Consider the following 13381-nt stretch of genomic DNA (forward strand, 5'->3'; position numbering starts at 1 on the left):
TAGACTGGAGAGGGCCAGAGAGGAAATGATAAAGCAGCATAAATGAGGATAGACTGGAGAGGGCCAGAGAGGAAATGAGGAGACAGCAGAGATGTGGATAGACTGGAAAGAGCCAGAGAGGAAATGAGACAGCAGGGATGAGGATAGACTGGAGAGGGCCAGAGAGTAAATGATGTAGCAGCAGAAATAAGGATAGACCGGAGAGGGCCAGAGAGGAAATGAGGAGACAGCAGAGATGTGGATAGACTGGAAAGAGCCAGAGAGGAAATGAGACAGCAGGGATGAGGATAGACTGGAGAGGGCCAGAGAGTAAATGATGTAGCAGCAGAAATAAGGATAGACTGGAGAGGAAATGAGGAGACAGCAGGGTGAGGATAGACTTGAGAGAGCCAGAGATGAAATGAGGAGACAGCAGGGTTGAGGATAAACTACAGAGGGCGAGAACGCAAATGAGGAGACAGCAGGGATGAGGATAGACTGGAGAGGGCCAGAGAGGAAATGATGTAGCAGCAGAAATGAGGATAGACTGGAGAGGACCAGAGAGGAAATGAGGAAACAGCAGGGATGAGGATAAACTGGAGAGGGCCAGGGAGGAAATGAGGAGACAGCAGGGTGAGGATAGACTGGAGAGGGCCAGAGAGGAAATGAGGAGACAGCAGGGTGAGGATAGACTGGAGAGGGCCAGAGAGGAAATGAGGAGACAGCAGGGATGAGGATAGACTGGAGAGGGCCATTGAGGAAATGAGGAGACAGCAGGGCTGAGGATAGACTGGAGAGGTCCAGAGAGGAAATGAGGAGACAGCAGGGATGAGGATAGACTGGAGAGGGCCAGAGAGGAAATGAGGCAGCAGAGACGATGATAGACTGGAGAGGGTCAGAGAGGAAATGAGGCAAGAACAGAAATGAGGATGGACTGGAGAGGGCCAGAGAGGAAATGAGCAACAGCAGGGTTGAGGATAGACTAGAGAGGGCCAGAGTGGAAATGAGGTGGCAGCAGAGATGAGGACAGACTGGACAGGGCCAGAGATGAAATGAGGAGACAGCAGAGATGAAGATAGACTGGAGAGGGCCAGAGAGGAAATGAGGTGACAGCAGGGCTGAGGATAGACTGGAGAGGGCCAGAGAGGAAATGATGTAGCAGCAGAGATGAGGATAGACTGGAGAGGACCAGAGAGGAAATGAGGAAACAGCAGGGATGAGGATAAACTGGAGAGGGCCAGGGAGGAAATGAGGAGACAGCAGGGTGAGGATAGACTGGAGAGGGCCAGAGAGGAAATGAGGAGACAGCAGGGTGAGGATAGACTGGAGAGGGCCAGAGAGGAAATGAGGAGACAGCAGGGATGAGGATAGACTGGAGAGGGCCATTGAGGAAATGAGGAGACAGCAGGGCTGAGGATAGACTGGAGAGGTCCAGAGAGGAAATGAGGAGACAGCAGGGATGAGGATAGACTGGAGAGGGCCAGAGAGGAAATGAGGCAGCAGAGATGATGATAGACTGGAGAGGGTCAGAGAGGAAATGAGGCAAGAACAGAAATGAGGATAGACTGGAGAGGGCCAGAGAGGAAATGAGCAACAGCAGGGTTGAGGATAGACTAGAGAGGGCCAGAGTGGAAATGAGGTGGCAGCAGAGATGAGGACAGACTGGACAGGGCCAGAGATGAAATGAGGAGACAGCAGAGATGAAGATAGACTGGAGAGGGCCAGAGAGGAAATGAGAAGGCAGCAGGGATGAGGATAGACTGGAGAGGGCCAGAGAGGAAATGAGGAGACAGCAGGGCTGAGGATAGACTGGAGAGGGCCAGAGAGTAAATGATGTAGCAGCAGGGTGAGGATAGACTGGAGAGAGCCAGAGATTAAATGAGGAGACAGCAGGGTTGAGGATAGACTGCAGAGGGCCAGAACGCAAATGAGGAGACAGCAGGGATGAGGATAGACTGGAGAGGACCAGAGAGGAAATGAGGCAGCAGCAGAGATGAGGATAGACTGAGAGTGCCAGAGAAGAAATGAGGAGACAGCAGGGCTAAGGATAGACTGGAGAGGGCCAGAGAGGAAATGAGGAGACAGCACAGATGAGGATAGACTGGAGAGGGTCAGAGAGGCAATGAGGAGACAGCAGGGATGAGGATAGACTGGAGAGGGCCAGAGAGGAAATGAGGCAGCAGAGATGAGGATATACTGGAGAGGGTCGGGGCAACAACAGAAATGAGGATAGGCTGGGGAGGGCCATAGAAGAAATGAAGTGAAAGAGGCAGAGAGGCAATGAGACAGCAGGGATGAGGATAGACTGGAGAGGGCCAGAGAGGAAATGATGTAGCAGCAGAAATGACGATAGACTGGAGAGGGCCATAGAGGAAATGAGACAGCAGCAGAGATGAGGATAGACTGAGAGAGCCAGAGAGGAAATGAGGAGACAGCAGGGATGAGGATAGACTGGAGAGAGCCAGAGATGAAATGAGTAGACAGCAGGGATGAGGATAGACTGGAGAGGGCCAGAGAAGAAATGAGGAGACAGCAGGGATGAGGATAGACTGGAGAGGGCCAGAGAGGAAATGAGGAGACAGCAGGGATGAGGATAGACTGGAGAGGGCCAGAGAGGAAATGAGACAGCAGAGATGTGGATAGACTGGAAAGAGCCAGAGAGGAAATGAGGAGACAACAGGGATGAGGATAGACTGGAGAGGGCCAGAGAGGAAATGAGGAGACAGCAGGGATAAGGATAGACTGGAGAGAGCCAGAGATGAAATGAGTAGACAGCAGGGATGAGGATAGACTGGAGAGGGCCAGAGAAGAAATGAGGAGACAGCAGGGATGAGGATAGACTGGAGAGGGCCAGAGAGGAAATGAGGAGACAGCAGGGATGAGGATAGACTGGAGAGGGCCAGAGAGGAAATGAGACAGCAGAGATGTGGATAGACTGGAAAGAGCCAGAGAGGAAATGAGGAGACAACAGGGATGAGGATAGACTGGAGAGGGCCAGAGAGGAAATTAGGAGACCGCAGGGATGAGGATAGACTGGAGAGGGGCAGAGTGGAAATGAGACAGCAGAGAGGAGGATAGACTGGAGAGGGGCAGAGTGGAAATGAGACAGCAGGGATGAAGATAGACTGGAGAGGGCCAGAGAGGAAATGATGTAGCAGCAGAAATGAGGATAGACCGGAGAGGGCCAGAGAGGAAATGAGGAAACAGCAGAGATGAGGATAGACCGGAGAGGGCCAGAGAGGAAATGAGGAGACAGCAGGGTGAGGAAAGACTGGAGAGAGCCAGAGATTAAATGATGAGACAGCATGGTGAGGATAGACTGGAGAGAGCCAGAGAGGAAATGAGGAGACAGCAGGGTGAGGATAGACTGGAGAGAGCCTGATATGAAATGAGGAGACAGCATGGTGAGGATAGACTGGAGAGAGCCAGAGAGGAAATGAGGAGACAGCAGGGATGAGGATAGACTGGAGAGGGCCAGAGAAGAAATGAGGAGACAGCAGGGATGAGGATAGACTGGAGGGGGCCAGAGAGGAAATGAGACAGCAGGGATGAGGATAGACTGGAGAGGGCCAGAGAAGAAATGAGGAAACAGCAGGGATGATGATAGACTGGAGAGGGCCAGAGAGGAAATGAGGAGACAGCAGAGATGTGGATAGACTGGAAAGAGCCAGAGAGGAAATGAGACAGCAGGGATGAGGATAGACTGGAGAGGGCCAGAGAGGAAATGAGGAGACAGCAGGGATGAGGATAGACTGGAAAGAGCCAGAGAGGAAATGAGACAGCAGGAATGAGGATAGACTGGAGAGGGGCAGAGTGGAAATGAGAGGACAGCAGAGATGAGGATAGACTGGAGAGGGCCACAGGAAAAGATTACTTATGACAGATGGTAGATGATGAGGGCTCAAATGTACATATTAGGAGCTGTCAGGGTTCCAGAAATACTGCTAAGGTGATAATGACAAGGACTAAGCATTACTGAGAGGGACAGAAATGGCTGGAAAAACAGAAGGGACCCCATACTATATACGAAATCAGTCCATGGCACATGCGTGTTATACAGCACAGGTATGATGGGAACATGTGAGAAGTGCTCTGTATACTCAGTACCTTGACAAGCTGAGCTGACGGCTGAGTGTTCACAGCAGCTAATTTCTCCAGTAACCCCTGAGTGACGCTCAGACTCTGCTTCAGGCCCTCGTTCTCCACACTCAGATTCTGGATATGTTTCTCCGAATCCGTCACACCCTGCGGGAGACAGTATAGAGCACAGGGTCACACCCTGTGGGTTTCAGTATAATGTGCGGGTCACACCCTGCGGGAGACAGTATAAGGTGCGGGTCACACCCTGTGGGTTTCAGTATAATGTGCGGGTCGCACCCTGCGGGAGACAGTATAAGTATAGAGCACAGGGTCACACCATGTGGGTGACAGTATAAGGTGCGGGTCACACCCTGCGGGAGACAGTATAGGATGTGGGTCGCATAAAAGGAGATTTATGGTAGACTTACCATAGTTAAATCTCTTTCTGCGAGGTACACTGGGTTCCACAGGGAATACATTGGGGTGTAGAGTTGAATCTTGATCCAGAGGCACCAACAGGCTAAAGCTTTGACTGTTCCCAAGATGCATTGCGGGGCCTCCTCTATAACCCCACCTCCGGGCACTGGAGCTCAGTTTCGTTAACCAGTCCAATGCAGTAGCAGGTAAAGGAGAATGCAAATGTTAGTCACATAGAACCACATTTGTTCTCACGATAGGAGAAGGGACCAGCGGTTAATGCCATACAAACCCAAAGAAGCTAAGTGCGTCAGGGTGGGCACCCTGTGGAACCCAGTGTACCTCGCAGAAAGAGATTTCCAGAGTCTAACATAAATCTCCTTTTCTGCTGCGGGGTACACTGGTGTTCCACAGGGAATACATCAGGGATGTCCTAAAGCAATTCCTCATGGGAGGGGACACACAGTAGCAGGTACAAGGACCCAGCATCCAAAGGAAGCATCCTGGGAGGCAGAAGTATCAAAGGCATAGAACCTAATGAACGTGTTCACTGAGCACCACGTAGCCGCCTTGCACAATTGTTCAGCGGATGCGCCACGGCGGGCTGCCCAAGAAGGTCCAACAGACCGAGTAGAATAGGCCTTGATAGCAGCAGGAGCTGGGAGTCCAGCCTGTGCATAAGCTTGTGCAATCACCTTTCTAATACATCTGGCCAAGGTTTGCTTATTCGCAGGCCAGCCACGTTTGTGAAAACCAAACAGTACAAAAAGAGATTCTGACCTCCTGACAGAGGAAGACGTCTCCATGTATATATGGAGAGCCCGTACCACATCCAAAGACCGCTCTTTGGAGGATAAACCAGAAGAGACAAAGGCCGGAACCACAATCTCTTGGTTTAGGTGAAAAGATGACACCACCTTAGGCAGATAACCAGGGCGAGTTCGAAGAACTGCCCGGTCACGGTGAAATATCAGAAAAGGCGGACGACAGGACAAAGCACCTAAGTCCGACACCCTCCTAGCAGAGGCAATAGCCAACAAAAACAGTAAGCCATTAAAGGTCCACAGTCTCAAGAGGCCTCTTGCAGGGCATTCAGGACAACAGACAGATCCTATGGAGCCACAGGAGGGACATAGGTAGGCTGAATCCATAAGACACCCTGAGCGAAAGTATGAATGTCAGGTATAGACGCAATTTTTCTCTGAAACCACGCCGACAAGGCAAAAATATGAACATTGAGGGAGGCCAGATGAAGACCTAAGTCCAGACCTTGTTAAAGAAAAGCCAGAAGTCTGGAAGTACTAAACGTGTAAGCATCGTCATTCTTAGCAGCACACCAGGTTAAAGTAAGAATTCCAGACCCTATAATAAATAGAAGGATTTTAACCAAGGTTAAAATCAGGCGCAAGGTGGGCTGGTGTTCTAATTGTAGCGGCTGCTAGAAAACAGGTCTAGTCAATCCTGTAAACACTAGGAACAATAAACAACAAACAAGGTAGCAGCGCTGTACAATTAATGGTATAATAATCAACATATAAAATCTAATGATTGTGGTGGAGATTAAGACACGTGGAGATGAATGGATTAAAGGTGAAAAATAACAATTATTTAATAAAAATGCATCAATAAGAAGGACTTGTTAAAATGGAAAGACAAACAGAATGACCATGAAGCTGCCTCCATCATAATGTCCGTTCCTTCATTTATGTGGACTATGAATAAGAATGATGAAATAAGGTAAAATCTGGGCTGACAGCACAGTCCTGATGGCAATATTACCACATTAGTTACCGCTGGAGGAGGGGGTCCCCTGGATAGCGTCCCTTTAAGCGGGTGGTAGAACCGTTGGGATCCTGTATCCTCACCAGATTGCGGAATCCTCAATGCTGAGTGGCAGGCCTGTGTCACCAGTTGGCAAAGTGTTCGCCTGTTTATCTGCAGATTTTTGTAAAAGTCCACTAAAGGTCCGGATGTGGCAAGTGCAGCTTCCAGTTGATGAGGGTGATCCGGATTTAAACACCTGATGCGTTTCGCTGCAGAACCTGCAGCTTTCTCAAAGGTGATCTGATCAGTGCAAGGGCCTCTATATTTATACCCTAAAATGGCTGCTAATTGGCCACACCTGTTTAATCCATTCAACTCCAAACTGGTCAATCTCCTCCACAAAACATGTATAAATAATATATAAAATACAATACAAATTAGACTCTATCATACTGTACAGTTCTTCCATTAATAATGTATTTAAAAAAGACATAAGTTTAATCCATTAGTATATATTACTTCCGGGTCACTATATATCTTAATAATCATGTGATTCCTTTAGCTCCGATTTTTTAAGTCACTTCCGGGTCATGCAGTACTGTTGCCTAGCAACCCTAGTTTATGGCCTTACACTGTACATAATCCCCAGGGCGGCCCAAAAACAGTCTATCCACTTATGATCCAGTTACAAGATCAACCTCCAATGTGAATAGTGCCGGCTCTCCTACACATCGGAGAGCCGATCACAAAACAACACTCACGGCGCGATCGTGTCCGTGCCGAGTAAACAAACCTCCGGCACAGGACACATCACTTCCGCTCGCGGAAAGAATCCCCGGTCCGTAGCCAGGTAACCGCATCAACAGTTGGTCACCTGACCTACGGACTCTGATGTCTGTGCACTTCTCAGCTTAAAGTGCAGAAACCGGGACACGAAATGTCCCAGATCAAATCCTAATGGCTAGTTACATAACACGTCAGTTCTATTCTCAAAACATAATGTTTTTCAGATCTAAAGCTCACGTGGGTACCTCCATTTTTCGGTGGCTGACGTTTATAGTAATAATAATGACAGTGTTAGTGACAGACATTTATACCAATAGTAATGACAGTGTTGAGTATTTTTATGTCCTAATAATAATTAAGTAATAACTCTTAATTTAAAACCCACTAAATATAGTATTGATTTCTCATTTATATTTGTTTTGCACCAAAATATCCATGCAGAAGCCGGTTTGCAGGCCTTTAGCATAGTTTGGATAACTGCCTCAGAGAACCCTTTGGCCCTCAAGAGTGAAGCTTCAAGAGTCACGTTGTCAAAGCCAGTCTGGCCAGGTCCGGGTAGATACAAGGGCCCTGAAAGAGGAGGTCTGGGCATTGAGGAAGTAGAAGAGGACGCTCTATCGATAGACCCTGCAGGTCTGAGAACCAATGCCGTCTGGGCCACGCTGGAACAACTAGAAGTAGTATTCCTCCTTCTTGCTTGAACTTCCGTAGCACCTTGGGCAGGAGTGACACTGGAGGGAACACGTAGGGCAGCCGAAAGTTCCATGGAATTGCCAGTGCGTACACAAACGCAGCTTGAGGATCCCTTGTCCTTGATCCGAAGACCGGAACTTTGTAATTGTGCTGAGTTACCATCAGGTCTACATCTGGTAGGCCCCACTTGTCCACTAGGAGTTGAAAGACTTCCTGATGAAGGCTCCACTCTCCAGCGTGCACGTCCTGACGACTGAGGAAATCTGCTTCCCAGTTGAGGTCTCCCGGAATGAACACTGCCGATATTGCTGCCAGATGGCGTTCCATCCAGTGAAATTTTTTTGACACTTCCCTCATTGCCATGCGGGTTTGATTGCCACCTTGATGATTTATGTAATCCACCATGATGGCGTTGTCTGATTGTACTTGAACAGGCCTGTTCTGTATCAGAGGCAGGGTAAGAGTCAAAGCATTGAACACTGTCCGCAATTCCAGAATGTTTATCGGGAGGAGAGATTCCTCCTTGGTCCACCGACCCTGGAGAGAGTGTTGCTCCAACACCGTGCCCCAACCCCTCAGACTGGCGCCCGTAGTCAGAAGAACCCAGTTAGGGATCCAGAAGGGATGGCCCCTGCTCAACTGTTGGTCCTGTAACTACCAGGACAGAGACAGACGAACCTCCGGCGTCAACGAGTTCATCTGAGACCTGATCCGATGAGGTAGGCCGTCCCACTTGGAAAGGATTAACCGTTGTAGAGGGCGAGAATGAAATTGAGCGTACTCCACCATGTCGAAAGCCGACACCATGAGGCCTAGTACTTTCATCACCAAGTTTATCGACACTCTTGGGTGAGAGAGGAAGTATCTGATCCTGTCCTGTAATTTCTCTGAAGACAGAAACAGTCTTTGGCTGTGTGTGTCCAGCAGTGCCCCAGGTGCACCATGCTCCGAGCAGGGACCAACGAGGACTTCTTCCAGTTGATTAACCACCCATGGGCTTGTAGGAATTGCACCATCAGTTGCAGATGACAGAGGAGGACATCTTGGGAGTTCGCCAGGATCAGCAAGTCGTCCAGATATGGCAGGATCCTAATTCCCTGACGATGGAGATGGGCCGTCATCACGGCCATGACCTTGGTGAAGATCCGAGGAGCCGTGGTCAGTCCAAATGGCAGAGCCTGGGATTGATAATGAAGGTTGCCAGTTGCAAACTGCAGATATTGCTGATGCGATGTGGCAATAGGAATATGCAAGTAAGCATCCTGTATATCCAGGGATACTATATAGTCCCCGTGTTCCATGGCCAGTACATTTGAGCACAGTGTTTTCATACAAAACTTGGACACTCTCACAAATTTGTTCAGTGACCTGAGGTTGAGTATAGGCCGGAAAGACCCATTGGGTTTTGGGACAAAAACAGAGTCGAGTAATATCCTCTGCCTCTTTGGGCCAGAGGGACTGGCACTACCACTCCTGTATCCAGAAGGGATCGCACAACCAGGTGTAGAGTTTGTGACTTCAATGGATCCGAGGGAATAACCGTTGTGCAGAACTGGTGAGGGATACATCTCTTGAATGAGAGTGCGTACCCATGAGAGACTTCTCGCACCCATGCATCTGAAGTGGTCCTTAACCAGACCAGGGTGCACTGCAGAAGTCGGCCTCCCACCCTGGGATCCGCCAGGGGGAGGCCCGCCCCATCATGCGGCTGGCTTGTCTTGTTTGGAAGCAGGCTGACAGGCGGCCCAGGACTGCTTCGTTTTGGGTTTAGTAGTTTTGGAGGTATGAGCATGTCTTGGGTATGCCTGACCCTTTGCTTTTCCTGGAGGTTGAAAGGAACGAAAGGTGGTACTCTTTGCCTTCTGTGCAGAAGGAGTATTATTCAGGAGAAATGCAGTCTTAGCAGCTGCTAAGTCAGTCACAATCTTATTAAGATCCTCCCCAAACAGGTTGTCATCCTTGAAAGGGAGTACCTCCAAGGTCTTTTTGGAGTCCAGATCCACCTTCCATGACCTCAACCACAGAATACGGAGAGACAGGATGGACATAGTCAATGCCTTAGCAGCCATGACACCTGCCTCGGAGGATGCCTCCTGAATATAATGGGAAGCGGTGGTAATATGAGACAGATATTGTCTGGCAGTATCAGAGATATCCTGAGGTAGCTCTTCCTCCATAGCCTGAATCCATGCTTCAATACCTTTTACGGCCCAGGAGGCTGCTATGGTGGGTCTATGTACAGCACCTGTAAGGGAGTAAATAGACTTCAGACATCCCGCCACACGCTTATCCGTTGGTTCCTTCAATGAAGTGATGGTGGTGACAGAGAGATGTAGATGACACCACAAGACGGGTGATATGGGAATCCACTGGTGGTGAATTTTTCCACTTGTTACACAACTCAGCAGGGAGAGGATAACGAGCTAGCATCTTTTTAGGCAGGGAGAATTTCTTTCTTGGGAAAGACCAGAGTTCCTGACGAATATCTACTAAGTGGTCAGAATGCGGTAAGACTACTTTAGTCACCTTCTGACGTTTAAACTTATCAGGTTTCTTAGACACAGTAGTAGGATCTACATCATCATCAATTTGTTGAATCAGCTTAATAGCCTCCACTAGGTCAGGAACATCAACCTGAGTTGTAGGTTCCTCGTCAGAAGCAACTGTATCCGTGTCTGACGGGTCAGTATATTCTCCATCCTCATCAGAAGTAACATCCGAGATATTAGTGGATTGAGAGGAGGAAGCAGCCCGCTTAGACAACCCCTTGGTCCCAGAGGGACGTGGGGCAGGTTTTTGACTAACCAAGGATTGATTCAATAGTTGAATCTGGGTAGACAGCATATCCGTTCGGGGCGGATTAACAACAGGGACAATATGTGGCTGCAGTGGCACAGGAGGTCCCATAGGGGGCGTAAGGCGTGTCACAAGCGTATTAAACATATCTGAGAACGCCCCCCAAGGTGGCTCTTGAGTGGCTACAGGAGCAGCGGGCTTACTGGGAGATGTATGGCACACATTACACAGACCATCAGTTAAAACTTCCCCCTCAGGTAAATCCTTGGTGCAAGCATTGCATGATGCAGGAGCATCTGCAGATTTCCCGCCCTTTGTGGCAGACATTATAGTGAATGTAGCCGCAGAGCGTAACAGTACAGTATAGCCAGACAAATACAATACCTGCAAAACACTCCCTTATTTATGTGACAGTAAATACAGAGCACAAAAAGAGAATAAATGAGGTATGAGGTGACCGAAGAGCGCTGTAAAATACACAACAGTATATACTGTGCAGCACTATATATGAGACCCTGAAAGCTATAGCTTGTGATACACTGAAAGTGAAATTCATGCAGCAGTTGCAGGCACACACAGTCACAGTGACAATGCAGAAGTTATTTTAGACAAACAATAAAACTGCATACATGTGTGTGTGTGTGTGTATATATATATATATATATATATATAAAATAGTGCATAGCCAGAGATTGGATGTATATATCAGAAAGCTTGTACTTAATATTCTGGTAGAGAGACACTTGTTCTTAACTAACACTGTCTTAAAATGACATGTAGAATACTTAAGTGACTGTAAAATCACAGCACTGATGAGGCAGGCGGATTTACAGAGGAGACTTTGCCCTGCAGTCCCGGAGATCAGACGTAGCTACTTGAGAAGATGGCGCCCAAATCTCAGTCAGGGAGTGAGGGAGAGTGTGAGGCAACTCCAGGGCGGGAACACCAGCAGTAGATGGCGCCCGGAGCTGGGGGATGGGCTACAGGTCAGAGCCTTATCCCCTATACTGGTCCTCACCACCGGGTACTGTGGAGCCTATTTAAAACGGATTGTACACAATACGACCTGAGCTTCCTGCCCTGGTGGATATAGTGGGGTCCCTGTACTGACACAGTGTCCACGCCAGCGGTCACACCCTGCGAGAGACAGTATAGGGTGTGGGTCACACCCTGCAGGAGACAATTTAGGGTGCGGGTCACACCCTGCGGGAGACAGTATAGGATGTGGGTCACACCCTGCGGGAGACAGTATAGGATGTGGGTCACATACACGTCACACCATGCGGGAGACAGTATAGGATGTGGGTCACATACACATGTCACACCATGCGGGAGACCGTATAGGATGTGGGTCACACCATGCGGGAGACAGTATAGGATGTGGGTCACACCCTGCGGGAGACAATTTAGGGTGCGGGTCACACCCTGCGGGAGACAGTATAGGATGTGGGACACATACACATGTCACACCCTGCGGGAGACAGTATAGGGTGCGGGACACACCCTGCGGGAGACAATATAGGGTGTGGGTCACACCCTGTGGGAGACAGTATAGGGTGTGGGTCACACCCTGCGGGAGACAGTAATGGGTGTGGGTCACACCATGCGGGAGACAGTATAGGGTGTGGGTCACACCATGTGGGAGACAGTATAGGGTGTGGGTCACACCATGCGGGAGACAGTATAGGGTGTGGGTCACACCATGCGGGAGACAGTATAGGATGTGGGTCACACCATGCGGGAGACAGTATAGGGTGTGGGTCACACCATGCGGGAGACAGTATAGGATGTGGGTCACACCATGCGGGAGACAGTATAGGATGTGGGTCACACCCTGCGGGAGACAATTTAGGGTGCGGGTCACACCCTGCGGGAGACAGTATAGGATGTGGGACACATACACATGTCACACCCTGCGGGAGACAGTATAGGGTGCGGGACACACCCTGCGGGAGACAGTATAGGGTGTGGGTCACACCCTGTGGGAGACAGTATAGGGTGTGGGTCACACCCTGCGGGAGACAGTATAGGGTGTGGGTCACACCCTGCGGGAGACAGTATAGGGTGTGGGTCACACCATGCGGGAGACAGTATAGGGTGTGGGTCACACCATGCGGGAGACAGTATAGGGTGTGGGTCACACCATGCGGGAGACAGTATAGGGTGTGGGTCACACCATGCGGGAGACAGTATAGGGTGTGGGTCACACCATGCTGGAGACAGTATAGGGTGTGGGTCACACCATGCGGGAGACAGTATAGGGTGTGGGTCACACCATGCGGGAAACAGTATAGGGTGTGGGTCACACCATGCGGGAGACAGTATAGGGTGTGGGTCACACCATGCGGGAGACAGTATAGGATGTGGGTCACACCATGCGGGAGACAGTATAGGGTGTGGGTCACACCATGCGGGAGACAGTATAGGATGTGGGTCACACCATGCGGGAGACAGTATAGGATGTGGTTCACACCCTGCGGGAGACAATTTAGGGTGCGGGTCACACCCTGCGGGAGACAGTATAGGATGTGGGACACATACACATGTCACACCCTGCGGGAGACAGTATAGGGTGCGGGACACACCCTGCGGGAGACAGTATAGGGTGTGGGTCACACCCTGTGGGAGACAGTATAGGGTGTGGGTCACACCCTGCGGGAGACAGTATAGGGTGTGGGTCACACCATGCGGGAGACAGTATAGGGTGTGGGTCACACCATGCGGGAGACAGTATAGGGTGTGGGTCACACCATGCGGGAGACAGTATAGGGTGTGGGTCACACCATGCGGGAGCCAGTATAGGATGTGGGTCACACCATGCGGGAGACAGTATAGGGTGTGGGTCACACCATGCGGGAGACAGTAT

At 49.8% G+C, this 13381-nt stretch overlaps 1 protein-coding gene across 1 annotated transcript in view; it reads right to left on the reverse strand.

The window, feature by feature from the left end:
• LOC134927077 (kinesin-like protein KIFC3) overlaps positions 1–13381 on the reverse strand; it is a 280022-nt gene that overhangs the window by 160458 nt on the left and 106183 nt on the right. Inside the window, exon 7 of the mRNA XM_063921075.1 lies at positions 4087–4224. Within this exon, the coding sequence (XP_063777145.1) occupies positions 4087–4224 (138 nt within the window). The remainder of the gene's footprint in view (positions 1–4086; positions 4225–13381) is intronic.

This window comes from Pseudophryne corroboree, chromosome 5 (assembly GCF_028390025.1).
Source record: "Pseudophryne corroboree isolate aPseCor3 chromosome 5, aPseCor3.hap2, whole genome shotgun sequence".
NCBI classification, from domain to species: Eukaryota; Metazoa; Chordata; class Amphibia; order Anura; family Myobatrachidae; genus Pseudophryne; species Pseudophryne corroboree.